The sequence below is a fragment of the Pelobates fuscus genome, chromosome 10, assembly GCF_036172605.1.
Source record: "Pelobates fuscus isolate aPelFus1 chromosome 10, aPelFus1.pri, whole genome shotgun sequence".
NCBI lineage: Eukaryota > Metazoa > Chordata > Amphibia > Anura > Pelobatidae > Pelobates > Pelobates fuscus.
Genome location: NC_086326.1, coordinates 51,658,662 through 51,678,795, shown reverse-complemented (window position 1 = coordinate 51,678,795; position 20,134 = coordinate 51,658,662). Strand labels below are relative to the sequence as shown.

General features: G+C 36.3%; 1 protein-coding gene across 3 annotated transcripts in view; it reads left to right on the top strand.

Annotated features, from left to right (window-relative positions):
• DOCK1 (dedicator of cytokinesis 1) overlaps nucleotides 1–20,134 on the top strand; it is a 369,359-nt gene that overhangs the window by 83,412 nt on the left and 265,813 nt on the right. For 2 of the 3 annotated variants that reach the window (XM_063434590.1, XM_063434592.1), the window contains exons 12-22: nucleotides 2,374–2,516; nucleotides 6,481–6,606; nucleotides 10,634–10,758; nucleotides 13,004–13,102; nucleotides 13,635–13,707; nucleotides 13,939–14,042; nucleotides 15,337–15,520; nucleotides 17,040–17,137; nucleotides 18,104–18,193; nucleotides 19,668–19,768; nucleotides 19,914–20,048. In XM_063434590.1, the coding sequence (XP_063290660.1) occupies nucleotides 2,374–2,516; nucleotides 6,481–6,606; nucleotides 10,634–10,758; nucleotides 13,004–13,102; nucleotides 13,635–13,707; nucleotides 13,939–14,042; nucleotides 15,337–15,520; nucleotides 17,040–17,137; nucleotides 18,104–18,193; nucleotides 19,668–19,768; nucleotides 19,914–20,048 (1,278 nt within the window). The remainder of the gene's footprint in view (nucleotides 1–2,373; nucleotides 2,517–6,480; nucleotides 6,607–10,633; nucleotides 10,759–13,003; nucleotides 13,103–13,634; nucleotides 13,708–13,938; nucleotides 14,043–15,336; nucleotides 15,521–17,039; nucleotides 17,138–18,103; nucleotides 18,194–19,667; nucleotides 19,769–19,913; nucleotides 20,049–20,134) is intronic. The other variant, XM_063434591.1, reaches the window with a different exon arrangement.

The window sequence follows — 20,134 nt, the reverse complement described above, 5'->3', positions numbered from 1 at the left end:
TTGGCAAAGCTGTTCTAGGGCACATTTTCAAATATTGCTTTGTATTTGTAACCGTTTTGATATTATTATTATTTGCTTGCTTTCATATTTTGTATGTTTCTGCATGCTTTGAATATTTGAATGTAGCTCAAACTAATTTATGCTTTCTATGTATTTTTATGGAAACTATGGCAGTGTGTTCATGTTCAATTCTAGTTAAGATGACACACATTACAACACTCAATGACCCTCTTCATTCCAGAATGAATTGATTACAGAATTTATGATCGACTTCACATACAGAGATCTTATTTTTGCGAAAGGGATAAATAGTGTAAGATTGAATTAATGTACATGCAGTATGTGTAATGCACTAAAAGGAAGCCATGTATTAACCAAAATATGCCAATAATACTTACCTCTGAATGCACTTGCTACAGATCAGCATCTTTTCAAAGGGACCAAAGATTGGCTGAGATTTCGAAGCTGATCCTGGCCCACCAATAGTTTGCAACCTGAGTAATGTGCAGATCCCATAAACCTTCTGATTAGAATGCAAACCTTGTATTAAAACAATGCACAATGTCACAATCTCTGATGTGTTTCCCTTTGAGTGTTACATATACATATATAGAAATATATAGAATGTTCCTTTAAAGCCATATTGCTATTTTTGACTTTGGTACAGGTTACCCATAGGGATACAAATACATAATTGCTTCAGATGTATTTTCTACCAACCATGACTGTTTTTATATAAAGCCAAAAGTGAAATATAACATCGCACATCACTTCCGTGACAGAAGTATTTGTGTTAAAACATATATTATATTTGTGATCCAAGCAAGCTATTAGAGTCTGTATATAGTTAATGAAGGGCTATGGAGTTGAAATACAAGCAATATTCTATGTCTCCGTTTCTTTCCCCTGTGTTACAAGTTTATTGATTGAAATATTTTAATAGCATTAGTTGGGAACAAGAGGAAACATCTCTTTTGTTTGTATTAAAAGGCTGTCATTTAAAAGCACACAAGAACCGGGGGCATCGTAAGTCTGTTTGTATGTGCATGCCTCTATATTTATAAACAAACAATGCAAAGTGAACGATAGACTGACAAGACAAGGACAGATTGACAGAGAGATGGAACATGGGCAAAGAGATGCATACAAAACTGACAAACTGGGTACAAGGAAAGAGAGAGACAAGAATTAGTGATATAAAATGAAAAGACAATGACATGGTGATGACAACAAAGAGAAGAAGACAGAAATATGCAAACAAGATTAGATCAATGGACAGGGGGATAGAGAGGAGGCAGATGGTTCCACTTGTGGCCTCCTGGCTTCCTGTTGTCTCTAATGTGCCTATGTCCCCTACATCCATTTATGTGCTCCTGCTTCTGTTCCTTTCTTTTCTCTTTCGAGCAGGAAGTGTGTTGACAGTAGGGGGGGCTGGTGTCGAGAAGCACTGTGAGGGCATTAATGCTAACTTTGTTGACTTGCAGTAAATCGGATAATCTGCTTCAGGCCACATACTCATGTCATCATGCCAAGAGGTCCTCAGAGCTTCATACTTTGAGCTGCCCAAACACATACTGTCCCTATTTAGAAGGGGCAGTCACTATTCCGAACCCAAACCCCTGTTTTCCTATTTTCTATCCTTACGTCCAACTTTTCTGTGTCCCTTAATATTTTTGGAGCATATAACAGATCTCAACAGCAATAATACTCACAGTAATGTGTCTTTAAACTACAATAAATATGTTTAGAAACCAGTGTGTGTAAATAAGATACATTGTTCTCGTTCTAAATTAAATTTTTGTTGCGTAAATTGTTATTAGTAAGTCGCATAAAATTTCTCAAAACAGACTCTCCCCTGACCACCCTGCCACTCTGAACCCTAAAAAAATCCCTTTGTCATTTCAAAATATTGGGAGGAATTCTATACTTATCATGGCATGTGTCCGTCTCAGGATTTCTCAACATTGCTGGATGCTTCTTTTTTGGGTATAAATGATGAAAAGCGGCATCTGCCTCCCCACTAGGATATTTTCAGCAACAAATCACAAACACCCTGTAGGTTAGAGAAGGGACTGGCTAAGAGGAAAATTACAGTGTGCAGGTCTATACCCAATGCATAGCAGACAAATACCTCTCTAAAATTGTTTGGTTAGGTGGAGAAGCATTTTATTTTGTGAAGTCATTTTCCTTATTAATTATACTTTCTGTATCTTTTCTTTCACCTATTTCTGTTAATTGTCCTTTTCTTTGTGGACTAATACATATTTTTGTGACCACTGTGCTATGATCTTATACAATCCCTTGTTTCTGTGGTCTCTGACGTTGTGTGACCCCATGTTTGCTGTGGTGGTGTTCGTCATGTGCACACTCCAGGCTAGCATTGGATGACTTCATTCGACACAAGCAGCTCAACATCTCATCCCGTTTTTCACCCAGGGTAGCAGGAGAGAATGATTTCCTACAGACCGTTATAAACAAAGTGATTGCTGCTAAAGAAGTGAACCACAAAGGTCAAGGTACGTGGACCTCTGTCATTTGAAGGCAATTTGAGAGTAATATAATTTCAGAATAAGACTCCAGTGGCTACAAATGTCCATGATAGTGATTTGTGCATAGAATTGTTTGATGGCACTATTGCTTCTTTGAAACATGTCTGTTCTGTAAAAGCTTCTTGTTGTTTTCGTGGGGGAAAAAAAGGTCTTCAAAGCAAATAAGGCATATTTTATACAGAATCCATTCGTCATTGTTTGTCTGTGACTGCTAACAGAAAAGTGTCTTCAGGGATCAATGTACTGTAGGTTGCTTCACTCAAGACAGTGTTTTATATTTGGATTTTGTAGGCCCTAAAAGGATCCTGTCAATGCCCTGTGTGTGTGTGTGTGTGTGTGTGTGTGTGTGTGAATATATATATATATATATATATACATACACACACACAAACACACACACACACACACACAGTGTGTATGTGTACACATTATATATATATATATATATATATATATATATATATATATATATATATATATATACAAAAAGTAGTGATGGTAGCACTCACGGTCTTCAGTTTAAAAATCTTCTTTATTTGACAAGAGTTAAAACATAGGGTCTAGGATCAATATGCTACAAAAGAAACAGAAATTTAAAGGACTTGTTAGTACACACTGATCCCATCAAAAGCTATACAACAGCTACGGCAACTCAGAACCGGGGATCTGTTCGCTGTCTGGGTTGCGTGACATGCGGCCATATGACGCCAGCTCGGTTCTTTAATCATCCCCATACCAACAAGAAATACCACATTAAGTATACAATTACATGCAAAACTAGTTTTGTTGTGTATAAATTAACATGCCCATGTGGTTTGGCATATATAGGGAAGACTGAGACGGCGCTTTGTGAACGCATTAGAGGACATCGGTCCAGCATTAGGTTAGCATATTGGGATTTAACATCAGACAAGCCTGTAGCTAAACACTTCTTGGAATACAAGCATCCATTCATGGTTTTGAAGCCATGACAACAATCACTGATAGTAAACAGTTCACGTCCCCGGCACGCATTACAGGAGCGCCCGCCGGCCGTTGACATTAGGATTGGTTTGCACATGCGCACAACATATTTGGGTGTTGTAATATGCTCAGTAGTTTGGATGATCACGGCTTCCGTCCAGTACACAGATGGAGTCGGATATTCATCACACATGTGCACTGAGGTCGGCAAGACGCCGACAGTCACACCTGGGTTACCTGGGGTGAGTCTATTTTCCTGATTATTATTTCCTTAATTATTGTTTATTGCTTAATTGTATAACCTATATATTGTGGCACTATTTTTTGTAACATATTGATCCTGATGAAAGTCCTGAGAGAGGACTGAAACGTTGATCCTAGACCCTATGTTTTAACTCTTGTCAAATAAAGAAGATTTTTAAACTAAAGCCCATGAGTGCTACCATCACTACTTTTTGTTGGATATTGAAAGTCCCAGGTTTGAGCACCCGGCAAGTACCCTTTGTAATTACAGTCTGAGTGCAAGGATTTCTACTATTTTATATATACAGTGTGTGTGTATGTGTGTGTATATATATGAAACCAATATGGCTGCACTCACCTGAACATGCCTACATTATAGGGTGCTGCTGGGGCCAAAAGATACAGAATACAGAATACATAATCCAGCGCACACGCTTATTCGCTAAACAATTATTTCAAATCTTACAGATTGTAGTAGTTTTATTTAAAAACACCTCACCTAGGCAAAAAATAATGGGGTGTTTAGTTACATTATATGACCATATATTGCCAAGAATGGGGTACGTTGACATTGTGGCAGGCTTATGCAATATATGATCATATAATGTAACTAAACCCCATTATTTTTTGCCTAGGTGAGGTGTTTTTAAATAAAACTACTACAATCTGTAAGATTTGAAATAATTGTTTAGTGAATAAGCGAGTGCGCTGGATTGTGTAATATATATGTATTACTATATATATTATATATATATATTGTGCTAGCAGTTTTTCCAGGACATATTTAGATTAGGAGAAAAACCTATTTAAAATACTTTTTTTTATCACCACTGTCAGTCAATGCCGTGAGCAGGAAAGACCTCCTACAGGAGGTCTCTCTGCTCTCCACCAATAGCAACCACATGATTGCTATAGAATCTCCCTAGCCAGTGTAGGGAGTATAGGAACGGCAGTGTCCCATGCAGGGCAAATCAAAGAAGACTTCGGCCAGGAGGTGGATCTTACACCAATGAAGTGGTGCTGGAATGGAGGAAAAGTGAGTATATCTTTATATTTTACATTAACTACACCATGTATCTTTGATTTATGGTGTATTCAGTGTATATATGGGCAATTTCAGGTAAGGGTATTTTTTCATAACCAGTTCATTTTAAAATGTTATTACAAGCACCAAGACCACCAATTTCAAGTGGCCATGGTGACTGGAGTCTGTATGTGCGGTGTTTCACTTTGAATCACTGCACATGTTGAATTAAACCCCTTGGCATCCAGAGGTGTAAATCCATCAAGGGGGCGTCATTAGCCCGACAAGAGTTCCCGGCTGCCTAATGTGCATGCTGTGCAAATTTGTTTGGTATAGTGAGCCATTCATTTGGCTGAGAGCAATCAGATGATGCTCTCAGCGCATGAATGGTGACTGGATGCTGAACAGACCTCTTTTTTTTTTTTTTTTTTTCTCCCCCTGCATCATTTTAACTTCTTCAGATTTGTGAGAATTGTAGCTCAAGCAGAGCTGGGAGCAACATGTTACACAATTCTAACAAATTATCTGTTCTAAAAGAACATTGTCCAACCAATTTTGTTTCATAAGGCATTATAATACACTCTGCCATGTGGAACTAGGATCTTGTAAGCCATCTCAGCTTTTTTATGTTCAGTATGGCGTATATTATTCCACAAATAATGCCCTGTAGCAGATCTAATCAAGTCCACAAACCAGTGTAATTAAAATATTGCTTTATATGCTGGGTTTTTCTTTGTGATAAATTATTTTGCCTTTTGGGAGTGCATTTCTATGTGCAACCACATCTTATAATTCTGTTATCATACAAACAGCCTCAATATACTTGGTTGTAATGTAGTTTTATATATATATATATATTTTTTTTTCCCCCAAAGCATCTAGAGGAAGTTAGCATTTCTCTGCTTCAAGAGAAAAACTGCATCTAAACCCTTTGATGATTCTCACCCCTCAAATGACTAAAAGGATAAATTGATCAAATATGCACAGCTGTAATATTGAACAGAAGTTTTCCTGCTGTTTAAATCCTTAAACATTATTTATTTGCTTCTTGGTCATAGTCGCAAAAATATTTGGTATTCTTTTATTTTTGTTCGTTAGGTTTGGAAATTAATGCTGCTGTAGAAGAGTAATAGTTGAGAGCTAGTATTGGTGGTGGAGCTAATGGGCTCATTTACTAAACTGAGAAATATGAAGGGTATTTTTGGTACATAACCCGATAACATTTGTGGTCCAGTGCTAGAATAGATTTTGAACCCCATTTGGCACGTGTTTGTTTGCAATTCCATCACCTTGTTATATAACTTTCTTTAAAGTGCGATGCACATGTCAAAAAGAATGACCATCTGAACAGAATTAAGTTCTACTTCTTGTATCCATATTCCAAAAACAACTTTAATGTGCAATACTGCTAGTTGAAGATTTGTAGCAGTCTTGTGGAATCACTTAGTAATGTGCTGCAAGCCTAATCCACATCCACCAGGACTATTGAATAGCCTTACCTAACTTAGAGAGTATTATGGGAAAGCATAAGGACAAGCTTAATTGGTATATCTTGAGTAGAATCTTCAAGCTGCCTCTTCCTTTTATGTTCTGTATAATAGTAACTATGGAGCTTAATGACTGTTTGTCACATTTTGTTAATAGTTAACCATTCTTTCTTTGTTAGTCTTACATACTGATGACCATTCTTCTTTACCATAGGCCTATGGGTCACAATGAAGTTGCTTCCAGGTGACATCCATCAGATTCGAAAAGAATTTCCTCATTTAGTAGACAGGACAACAGCAGTGGCTCGGAAAATGGGATTTCCAGAGATCATCATGCCAGGTGCTTAAGATTACGTTTTAAATTCAGAGGGATTTTTTTTTTTTAATCTGTGTCTGCTCTGTCTTCTTCTTCCACATTCTCTATGTCTCACATCAGATAAGCCTTTTTGCATAGAGAAGGTAACATTATGTCCCCATTCACAAAGGTAATTTTTGTAAAACATTTTGCAGGTTATGGATCAAAATCAAATTTCATATGTTTTCTCAGGTAGAGAGGAGAATTAGTAATCCCAGTTTAGACTTCTACCAGACCAAGATAGGGGTACAAAGAGATAAAGGCACATACACAATACAATCCAAGAGCTTGCTGGATGTTCAAATTTTGTAACAGAATTCTTATGGTTAGAGATCATTCCAGGGTCTGAAAGAAAGCAGATTTGGTTAGTGGTACTTCTTAACCGTTAACTAAAATATATTGTAAGGCTTATTTTTTGTATGCATCATTGCAAAGTTGTTGACAATTTTCTTTAGTTTTGTATTTGAAGCATTCTTTACATTGATTCTCAATGTAAGAAGAGATTGCTAACCTGTAATTTGAAAAGGTAATCTGTAATAGGAGATCCAATGAAGTCTGAAAAATATTGTCACACAAGGATTATTGTAAAGGGGAGATGATTTATACTTTGAAATGTAAATTGATTTACTATAAAACTAGTTTTTTTTTTCTATTTGTACGTTTTAATTTCATGCAATCATGAATAAATAGTATACAATTTGCATGATTTAGTAGATGTTTGATATAAAAAAAAACACGCCTCCCCCTCTCCAAAAAAAAAAAAAAAAGAATAATAATAAATGTGACTAATAAACTGTGTGGTATGAAAAAGAATATTTAAGTGGCTTTGGAAAGATTGAAGTCACACTTCTTATTGAAGCATTATTCTTTAGTAGCTTATTGACTAAGAAATCCAGTGCCCTTCAGTACTTTTTTGAAAAGGATAAATTATTGAAATGTATCTGTGATAGAGCCATTCGTGGCTTCTTGACCTGTTTTTTGCTTGGAAACGTCCTGGAATGTATTCAATCAATGGATGAAATGAGTGTCAAACACAAGGAACATTTCCGTTAATCAGCTGTACAGACTATGTAGTACAGGGAACCCCTGATCATTATTGGCAAAGAATATAGAGTGAAATGCAAAAGCAATTCTGGATACAGAATACAGAATACATAATCCAGCGCACACGCTTATTCGCTAAACAATTATTTCAAATCTTACAGATTGTAGTAGTTTTATTTAAAAACACCTCACCTAGGCAAAAAATAATGGGGTGTTTAGTTACATTATATGACCATATATTGCCAAGAATGGGGTACGTTGACATTGTGGCAGGCTTATGCAATATATGATCATATAATGTAACTAAACCCCATTATTTTTTGCCTAGGTGAGGTGTTTTTAAATAAAACTACTACAATCTGTAAGATTTGAAATAATTGTTTAGTGAATAAGCGAGTGCGCTGGATTGTGTAATATATATGTATTACTATATATATTATATATATATTGTGCTAGCAGTTTTTCCAGGACATATTTAGATTAGGAGAAAAACCTATTTAAAATACTTTTTTTTTATCACCACTGTCAGTCAATGCCGTGAGCAGGAAAGACCTCCTACAGGAGGTCTCTCTGCTCTCCACCAATAGCAACCACATGATTGCTATAGAATCTCCCTAGCCATTGTGTTAACTGTGTTAACAGCTTCAGGACTAATGGAAAGGGTCTTGATGGAGAAGATGCACATTTTGAACAAAATTCAGATGTGCTCATTTTCCCATGAGGTAATATTTAGAAATGTTAATACTCTTCCTACAATGAGGCAAGAGATGTAGTCTGATGGAAGACCAGAATATGTGGGGCTCACTGTTTGGTTTCAGTGTTGGCTTGTTGTAGTTATCAAGTCATTTAAATGCCTGCAAAACGTTTAGATTATACATGTAACCATGTTACTGGTGGTAGCAGGCTTAAATCATTGGTGTTACTTGTTAACAGTTTAGTATTCATATAGAGCTGCTAGACAATTTAACATTGTCTGTTTAGAACATGAAAGGGTTAAATCGATCTATTCATAAAAATATAAAACTAATAGGAGGTCTGCGTTGGGGTCCATAAGCTTCCAACCATACTGCTAAACTGTTCTTAAACCATATGCTAATGTTGTATTTGGTTGCCTGGGCTTAATCAACTTAACTGCGGTTGCCTTGTCCCTTAAGTACCAATAAGAGTCCATACGTTTGTCTCTAAAGATAATATTCCAAACTGGAATGTTCCACCATTTTAGAAAAAGCATGACTGTTTACTTAAAAAAATAACCATAAAGAATTCCTATCCCATACCCCTTATATCGGAATTGTTCAATAGACTCAAATGGGCTACTGTTTTTAGTAAATTAGATCTCAGTAGTGCTTATAATTTAGTAAGGATAAAGGAGGGGCATAAATGGAAGGCTGCATTTAACCCTATGAGTGGGCACTATGAGTATTTGGTAATGCCCTTTGGTCTGTGAAACACGGCTGCTGTCTTTTAAAACTTAATGATGTCTTGAGCGATTACATACACTCATGTGTTCTAGTATATTTTGACTATATACTCCTCTTCTCTTTTGATCTCCACTAACATCACATTCATGGTGTTAGACTGGATCCAACAGGCAAATATAAGGAAATCAAATACTAAAATAACAACAAGCGTATTACTGGAACTTAGAATGGCTGAATTAAATGTACCTAGAATAGTACAAGACACGCCAAGGTCATGGTTACAGAATACAGAATAAATGTAAGGAAAAAGCCAAAGGTCAAGATCAATCAGAAGGGAGAATAGTCAAAGACGAGCCAAGGTCAAAATGCCAGAAGATGCAAAAAAAATAAACTGGCTCTCGGATAAACCACAAAATGGAAACCACGACAGGGCATCAAACAATAGGTAAAGTGAGTTTAAATCCAATAAGAATTCCATTGGTTGTTGGGAACTGGTGACGCCAAAACGTGCGTGCACATTGACGACGTAACGATCACCAGCGTCCCAATCTGTGTCTATACCTTTAAATTGCGGCTTTTGGAAGCGGCCGGCGTCCATGGAGATGCCAGCGCGACCTTTGGCAATGTAGCGTTGAGAGTGGAGGGAGACCTGGCCAGAGGTGAATTTACCGTCTGTGTCTACGCTGTTCGGGCGCGGACACACGATCATGCCGGCCGGGCGCGGTTGCCTGGTCGCGCAGGCACGTGACTGTCCTGGTCTAGCCGTGTGACATGTACTTCTTAAAAAATCACTTTGAGGGGAGCATTTTGGTGACGATACAAAATGCCATTGATCTTTACGAGTCTGAAGGAATGCTGATGTTCATGTTGCAGGAATAAGCTGTTTTGTTTTGTTTTGTGCCCTGTGTTGACTCAAATATATTTTCTTTTCTTTTTATCTTTTGCAAAAACTTGGCTTTTGTTCATCTCTGCTGTGACCTTTTACAGCCAAGCTTTATGCAGTTGATACATTCTGTGTAGTGAGGAAAACCTTTACAGCTCAATCATGTAGGAGATAAGACTCTTACCATTTGAGCAGTGGCAGATCTTGTCCATTGACGAGAACCCTGATTGGTTTATAAATTCTATGTGAAAAATGCTTTTGTCTTGTAAACATATTCTAGGCAAGCTGCACACAGCAACATGATTTTAAATTTATGAGATTTTATTACAGTAAATTTTAATATAATTTTTCTCATGAGGCATAGTGGTATTGGTTTTATACAATTTTTTTTTTCCAATATATTTCTAAGCATTGAAAGCTCACTGATGTACCCTGATTAATAATTCATGATCACCACATCCAGAGTAGAACATCTTGTCTGCTTGCTTCATAGTCGAATAAGATTTCGGAAGTTATTAATTGGAAGCATTTTTTTGTGTGGAATTTCCCCATAGATAAAATATTGCACAGTATATAACATGGCGTCCAGAATCCTCTGTTTCTCCTGCTATTACTAATTAACTCTGTAGCCTGCTTATATACTGTTTTCTCATCTTGTTTTTAGGAGACGTACGCAATGATATTTATGTTACACTGCTGCAGGGAGACTATGACAGAGGCAACAAGACCACAGCCAAGAATGTTGAAGTTACAGTATCTGTGTTTGATGAAGATGGTAAAAGGTTGGAGGTATTGCAATTCATACAGGATTGATTTTTTTTTTTTTTTTTTTAAAAACACTTTTAGATGATAGATTACTTTATATTCAGAGTCTAATGATGCCTTTGTACTCTTCAACTTATTATTTGTAAGTTTGAGTTTGGCTCATATTTCATACCTTATTGGTTTCATTAAACCCAGGTTCCCTGTATCTATCGTTTGGCTTATTTACAAATGATCAGTGTCTCCAAAACGCAAATGGTTGATCCTGACATAGATCCTTGATCACTCTGCCTGAAGGAGGATATACTACAGTTCATTGAGAAGGGCCCAAATAAGGCTGAAATTGTATTTTGTGGGAGGTTGATACACAAGCAGGGACGGTGCAAGGATTCTTGCCGCCCTAGGCAACAATCCATTTTTCCGCCCCCCTCATGAATGCAACCACATTCTCAGAGGTTTATGCACTAAATTCTCAATTACAGTGAAGAGACATTTAGGGAAAGAGACACATTGAGTAGGCATTAAAGGGAAACTACAGTGCCAGGAAAACAAACTTGTTATCCTGGCACTATAGCTTCCCCCTCTGTCAAGCGCACCCCCCTCGTGGTGCAGCAGGGGTTAAAACACCTTCTGTCACTTACCTGGGTCCAGCACCAATGTCTTCCGTGCTGGCTTGGGTCAGCCTTCGCTCCTCAATGGCCGCGCTCACAATGGTATTTCCGTGACTGGACGTCCCCGTGCATAGCCACTAGAGGAGTTAACCCTGAACAGTAATTATTGAAGTTTCTTAAAAATTGCAATAATTACCTTTGCAGTGTCACTTACACAATCTCACTAATACACACACTCTCTCACTGGCATACACACTTACACATTCTAACTAACTTACACACTCTAACACATACACATTCGCACTAACCTGCACACTCTCACTGACATACAGTGTCACCTAAACACTCTCACTAACACACACAGTGTCACCTAAACACTCTCACTAACACACACAGTGTCACCTAAACACTCTCACTAACACACACAGTGTCACCTACACACTCTCACTAATACACACACTTTAACTTACACACTCTCACTGGCGTACACACTGTCAGTTACACACTCTAACACCACACAGTGTCACTTACACATACTCCCTAACTTTGTCACTTTCACACTCTCCCTAACATACACGCCCAGAGTCACTTGCACACTCTCACTAATGCACACACCCAGAGTCACTTGCACACTCTCACTAACACACATTGTCACTTACACACTCTCATTAACATACACACACTGTCACTCAAACACAAACTCACATCATTTTACATAAAGTCACACTTTATTTACACACACGCAAACACACCAATTTAATGCACTCCCCCATTTATAAATATGCACACAATAAGCAATCCCCCATTAACTTGGGTGCTGTGAAGATAAGAAGAGGTCCAGGCAGCAGGATCCAGGGTACTTCCTGCTCCCTTCACTGTGCTTCCGGTGTTCACAGGCAGGGGGCAGCTGGGATACCAGGTCACATCCCGGCCTCCCGTGCCCAAACAGATAATCGGCTGCAAAGGGAGCCCAGCAGCTGAATGGCTGTGCTGGGGGGTGGCTAAGGAGCCGCTCGCCCAGCACAGGATCCCCAGACAGCTATAGCAGGCAGCCCACTGGGAAATCTCTCGGTGGGTGCCCCCCAGAGACCGGCGCCCCATACGAATGCCTTATTCGCCTTAATGGTCACGCCGGCCCTGTACACAAGGATCTCTTTGTAATGACATAAGTGAACTAAAAGTTGGGAACTCACAATAAGCCAACCTAATGAGTTTTTGACCCAATATTTTCCTGAATAATCCTTCTTTCCTTCTTTAAACGTGCTCTTCTTTTTTTTTTTCTGTAGTTTTGAGTGTGTGAGAGTATAACAAATCTTTATTACAATAAAACACACAATAATGTTTCTTTAAACTGCTATGAAAGTATTTTGAAAACAGTCTGTGTTCATGTGCTATTTGTCCATCTAAAATGTTCTGAATAGCTATGCCTCCTACTTATTTCTGCAGCATTGAAGTGCACAATTTGGGCTTCATCATTTTAACAGTATAGCTAGTAAGTTGTGTTAATATCAACATCTTTTTTTTGCCCATCAAAAAAGAAGACATTCTTCCAATATAATGTGTTTTGACTCATCTTATTTTTTGTATGGTAGTCTAAAAAATGATTTCAAACATTGGTGGAAACTTGAATTGATTTGTATTTTTTCTCTATCTCTCTTAAGAATGTTATATACCCTGGGGCAGGCGATGAAGCCATTTCTGAGTACAAGTCTGTTATTTACTACCAAGTAAAACAATCTCGCTGGTTTGAGACTGTCAAGGTATGTCCCAAAATTCTTTTTTTTTTTTTTTTTTCTTCTTAACACACATATGCGTGTGTGTATATTTTTTGTTTGTACAGTCATTTTTGGTAGTACCCTCCTCACCTACTGTTCTAGTATGTTAATCATATTTTGTTAGAATTTAATGTTTTTCTTGTTTACCTATTGTATAGCGCTGCGGAATATGTTGGCGCTATGTAAATAATTTTGTATATATGTGTGTGAATATATCGATCTATCAATTCTGGTACATGAAATCCAAGTTAAAGAGAATCTGACACCATTTAGTTGGTGAAAGTTCAGGGCAGAAAACACAATAGAATTGTTAAATGGGGTAAAATGATCAGGTATAAAGGTTATATGTTACAGTTACACTTGCTATGTTTACGGATTTCAATGTTTGCCTTAACCATGTGTATGAGGAAAGTTTTTAGACAAAAAGCTGGTATTTTTTTTTACACAAGTAGCTGATGTTTATCGCCCTATATTTATATTTTTAATACACAAGATTATTTAATTACATTTTTTAAAGGTTGCAATCCCCATTGAAGATGTGAATCGGAGTCATTTAAGGTTTACATTTCGTCACCGGTCATCCCAGGACTGTAAGTGTTTTCATTTTATGTATTTTTTATTTTTCTCAAAAGGATTTTTACTCTACTTTAAAAGGATTTATCAAACATATTATTCTTCCCATTTGGATGGATATTTAGGGATTTGGATTGGATGATGCAGTGTTCTATATTCTTTAACTTAAATTTGTAAAAGTTGCAATAAAACGAGTGGGGTTGCATAGTTGTATTATTTACTGTTGTATTCTCTTTTCCTCCTCACAGCAAAGGACAAGTCTGAGAAGATATTTGCTGTGGCATTTGTAAAACTAATGAGATACAATGGCACAACATTAAGAGATGGAGAGCATGATCTCATAGTATACAAGGTACCGAACTATGCTACATGTTGCTGTCAGTAATTTGCATTCTTCCTATATGTCCTATATGTTTATTGGTTATCAAAAAAACAAAAATCCAAACTGTTTCATGATTCCGTGTGCCGAAATCATGGACGAAAGATGTCCAGAGAGTAAGCACACACGAACATCTTGGGAATAATGTGAAACTGATATCCCAAAAGTGGAGCATGGGAAAGTATCTCAATCCTTACCTTCATATCTAACCCCTGTATAGACCTCAGTAGTGTTTACTGGGTTAAGAGAAAGCAGAACTTAACAAGTATCTATTCCTCTTTGAAGTTGGCATGAGTAACCTGTTTCTCTCTTTTGAATAAAAAAGCCTAAAAGTTGGCATGGGCTATAGCCAGCATTTTTACTAAAGGGTTATTTAGTCACTGATTATGTAACTCCACTTCAAAGATCACCTCTCTGACTTAAGATAGCATCCATATTTACATATTCTAATCCGTATTTTTAGCATGATCAATGATCCATGTTAAACTGAAGACACATTATTTTGTGCTTTCATTATTTTGAGTCAACATAATATTGTCATATCGCTGACCAATTAATACTGGATTTAGATTCCACAATGTACACTCTTCGATTATGTTCTGTTATCCTAAAAGCTTCTCAAATTTTGTAAAAAAAATTTTGTCTATGCAAATTGGGCTTATCACATATCTGTTAGTGTTTCAGAATCAGGACAGTTTGCATAATAAGTTGTGAGTGCAATTAATATATTAAAAAAGGAGATTTATTTTAGGATTTAAATTTGCTGTAATCAGAAATGTGTATTTCCGAAGATAAATTACGCATTATTTTAACAGTTAATTGGATATATCTGATTAGTATAACAGAATTCATGAATCATACGGAAATTAAATCATTGTTGTAATTAACACCATTATTCATACATATTGGCGTATGCATGCTGATTTTAGCAGTGCATGAATTATTTGTTTGTGGTTCCTCTGCTTTCATTGTAATCATAGTAAGTTATAGAGAATTTGAAATGTTATCATACATTTTTCGGCTTACAGCTCCTCTAACTCCTCTACAAACTTAATAAAAAGGACTGCTTTAAATATTATGTAGTGTGTGTGTGTTTGTATGTTTGTGTGTGTGTGTTTATATAATTAATTTTAACTGGTAAATGACCAGCAAGAACATTTGATTTTATTTGCTTTCTCTACGTGAGTGATAACTGATATATAACTGGATTTAGTACATACCTTGAATTTTATATTAAAATTTCATCATATATTTTCTAACATAATAGGCAGAAGCAAAGAAGCTCGAAGATGCTTCGACTTATTTAAGTCTCCCAGCAACCAAAATTGAACTTGAAGAAAAGGGGCACAATTCAGTTGGGAAGAGCATGCAGAATCTAGGCAGCTGCACAATTAGCAAAGATTCGTTCCAAATAGCCACACTGGTCTGCTCTACAAAACTTACACAGAATGGTAAGCTGGGCTGCTAAAAGAACCTGATGAAGACTACACTTGCTGAGAGAAACATTGGTCTGTGTTATTGAAAAGTATTTTTTTAAATCAAATGTGATTTGACTTGTATTGTTCAGTTAGTCTGTTGGTTTTAATGTAGACCAAATATTTTTTTTTAGAAACATGGGTATCTAAAAGTTCAGAATATAATCTAATTATTTTATTTATACAAAACCTTATATAATATAAATATAAATGATCCATTCATTTTTTTTTTTATATACATTAAGTAATATAAACACATTTCTGCTTGACTGTGAACCTTGAACACACACAGTGCAATCATAACATACAGCATGTTTAGCTTTAATACCTAAATAATCTCATTAAGAATATGATCCATTGTACACAATAACCTCCTCGCCTGTTTTGTAAGTCACAAAAACTGTTTCACATTTGGTTCTTATAATCCTGGAAGAATGTGTAAGAACAGAACCTTTTTTGTCTCTGGCTCATAAACTGTAATATATATTTGTGTGCTGGATTATTTTATTTGTGAGGTTTGAGGGTATTTGTTAAAATTGTAATAGTTTGGTGTAATGACAGCTTCTTATAAACTACTTACGTAGAGTGTCATTTTATTTACTAATCAGTATGACAATCAGCTGTGAAGGATCTGTCCCCAAACTTTAAAAAGTCTTGTTAACTTTCTTGGACTTGGCAGATTTGATTATTGTTGTGAGAAATCGATGATTTTATCATGGATAATGGTCCTTTTTCACTTCCTCATACGTTAAGATGTCCATCCACTAAAATGGTATGCATCTTGAGTATAGTAAAACTTCTGAATATAGAATATTGTCTGCATTTTCTTTTTCACCATAGATTAAGAATAATAAAGTGGCTTTCTAAAGGTCTAGGTGATCATCAATGGTTATTGGAGGTCCCTAACTAAAAATATGAGCTTACCAATTCCATAGAATATGGATTGTTAAAGTGTCTTACTTACTCAGATTATTTTATTCTGAATACGTGATCATACAACTATACTTTGTTCTAGTACCATTATAAACCATTTAACAGGTTAATAGAGATTTATATTTTGCTGACTCTTTCACTCATTTCTGAAACCATCCTGGGATACGTTGATGGAAGACTCTTGGCAACAGAGTCTGAGCACCATTTTTTTGTCATCATATTCATATTTTTCTCCACATTTAAATCCCTTAAGTTTTTGCTAAAACAAAAATGCAGAGTCCTTAAGCTAGCCATGCCTCCCCTTTTCACAAATATCCACTTGCATATGTCAGGATACGGTAAAATATTTCCAAACTACCCAAACTCTTGCTGTTCTTTTAGCACAACATAAACATTTTTGTATAAAGTAAGAGTTTTTTTTAAGCATTTTGTATGTTTTATGTTTTGTTTATTTTATCTCAAAATAGTATTTATGTTTTTATTCTCCTGTGAGAAAATGCAGTCGATATAAAGATTTTATCTTCGCAGTGATTGTAATGTTTTGTTTCTCTCCTTCTCTTAGTGGACTTATTGGGTCTTCTTAAGTGGCGTTCTAACACAAACATGTTGCAGCAGAATTTGCGACAGTTAATGAAGGTTGACGGAGGAGAAGTTGTAAAGGTAAATGGTCACTGCTTTTTGTTCCACTACAAATTTCAAGTTGTCTGACTTATTCATGTATGAAGTGATACAATGTAGCTAAAGGTTAAAATGCATAAATTCTGAGAAAAGCTATTTTCTGTAAACGCAGAATACATTACAGATTGAAATGCATCGGATACTCATTTGCTATGCACATGCCGTCATTTTCTAATATTAGCAGAGTCAACGAAATAGAGATCAAATGAAAAGCAGTTCTGTATCCATCAGGCTGGATTGTACTACTTCAGTAGCAGTGCATAATTGTCTGTTTAAACCATTGATTAAAGGGGCAATGCACGCTGGAGAGGATCCCTATTTTCACATATTTCTATAAATAATTATTTAAAATGTTAAAATAAAAACATTTTGAATGTAAATTTTCAGTTTTTTGCTGCAGGGCACAAGTATTTGCAGCTCATGCAAATACTTGTGCCTTGCAGCAAAAACTGAAAATGTATATTGGGAGATTGCTCAATGAACAAATCCTGGGTAAAAGGGAACTTGTCATCCAGAAGCTTTTGTTGATGACTCGTTCCCTTAAAATCACAAAAGGGAGTCAATAGTATTACTAATTTAGGCCAGAGTAACTGCTCTGCCTGCTGTCTTCTGTGATTTGTCCAGCTTGGGGACACTTCCTCTAACTGGGCAAGCTTCCTCCGTGATACCTAGAACCTAGCTTTATTTGCCATCATACCGCTGTCTCTAAATGTTCTTTTTACATGACCTAAATTTAAATGGAATTGTTACTGTTTCTTGAAAGTTTATCCGTGTATTACAGAATGCACTTTTCTCTAAAGGGCACTTTACAAATATGTCCGTTAATCGACTAAGCAGGAAATAAAATATTAGATAGATGTAATCTACAACGATCTCTGTAATTAAGTGCAATGTTGGACTAAATTCTGAAATTGCCTCCGATGAGAAATTGACAGTGTGATTTTTCAGTTCTTGCAGGACACGTTGGATGCACTGTTTAACATTATAATGGAAAACTCTGAGAGTGAAACATTTGATATATTGGTGTTTGATGCTTTGGTAAGTGCTTTCTAACAAAACTAAATGTTGTAAATAGTATTCAGAAATTAACACATTTATTAGACCATTGAAAGAGTGGGAAATCTGTTAGGATCACATTATTTTCTACACTCCAGTGCATGAAAGGTTATTCAATCAAGTGTGCATTTATTGGAATTTCGGTATCTCATCTAAATAAAAAGCTCTTACACATATTTCCCTTGTGTGCATGACATGTCAGTATAGACATATACAAACATTTTATTTAAAGTTTCACTGACAGATTGTGTGTGTACAAGTTGTACAGTGGAACACTATATTTAACATTAAAACAGTAATGAACAATGCAATGCCACATTGTATTGTATGGCGTCTGACAATCTCAGTGCTGTTCTTGGCACATATGTCCTAAGCTTCCGGAGTTGGATTGAAGGTGAAATTTCTTGGCACTAGCCATTGGGTCTATCCCTTCCTTGTTACTCACATGCAAGGAGGCTAAAGAAACACACTGTATCCTATCTTGGCACATCAGGAATGGGAGAAGGGCACAATTAATGACAGCAACCGACAATTGCGTGCACACACACTTCTGAAAATTCACTACAGAAACTGTAGTCGTAGATGATCTCAGAATCCTCAAAGGTATCTTTTTTTTTTTTTTGTGTGTGTGTAATTTTTACTGTATGAACATTGTTTTACTACTTGGATACACAGTATATTGTGTCTGTGGGAGAAGCATGCACAAGAAATTCTAGTTTTAACCCCATCAAAAAAAAAAAAAACTAAGCCATCATTGAATCGGTAGTCATATGTTAACAAGTTACTCCAACCACCATGACCACTTCTGCATTAAGAAGTGGCCATGATGGTTAATAGGCGGTATATGCTGAATTTCTGCTTTAAACATTGCACATACTGAGATATTTGCATTTTTGTGCACAGGGACTAGTTGTAACTCTGTTCCGGGCTGCCTAATGTCAGTTCTGCGCAAACAATACGTCTACCGTCTGCGTGTGCAGCTCACTGGCATCAGGCACAATGAGCTTCTCTCCTTGTAGCACTGATCTTACCTTCCTCTCTCCCTCTTGTCCTCCCTCCCTGCCTTCCTGTATTGATGTTAAATTATTTTGTTGCTACCTGGCTTTGAGCCTATAGAATGGTCCAATCAGATGCTTCTCTACATAGGGTAGGGAAAATAGCTGTGTACCCTATAAAGTTGAGTGACTTTTTCCCCTCCACTGGAAATATAACATGGTTTCAACTGCAAACTGATTTTATATATTTTTTTACAATATTCATTATAAATATATTTTTTTGCTTCTGTTTGTTTTCATATACAGTACAGTTCTTTCACAAAATATTTTTATGATCAAAAAATGAACTTTCCTTGGTTAGCTTTTTCTAATGAAGTGAATGAGAATATATCCAGTTGAGTTTACAAAGTGTTAACACCTACATGCTGACCCATATAAATCCAACTTTCTTGATATTTCAGGTGTTCATCATTGGTCTGATTGCTGATAGGAAATTTCAACACTTTAACCCCGTCTTGGAGACCTACATAAAGAAGCATTTTAGCGCAACGCTGGCCTATACGTACGTTTCCTTTTAAGAGAACACCTAATTACTTTGCATGATTGCAAGGACATTTTATTTTATAGCCATACAAATTAAGATGTGCCTTTAACTTAATTCATATACAGTATTATTTACTGCTGTGTGTATCTATTTTATTTTACAGAAAACTGACAAAAGTATTAAGAAACTATGTTGAAAATGCCAATAAACCTGGTATAGCTGAGCAGTTGTTCAAGGCAATGAAAGCTCTGGAGTACATCTTCAAATTCATAGTGCGGTCCAGAATTCTGTTTATTCAGTAAGTATCTTTGAGTATATTGTTTGGAATATATTTTCAATTATATACGTAGAAATTAAATAGGAACGTTTTTTTTTTTTTTTCTT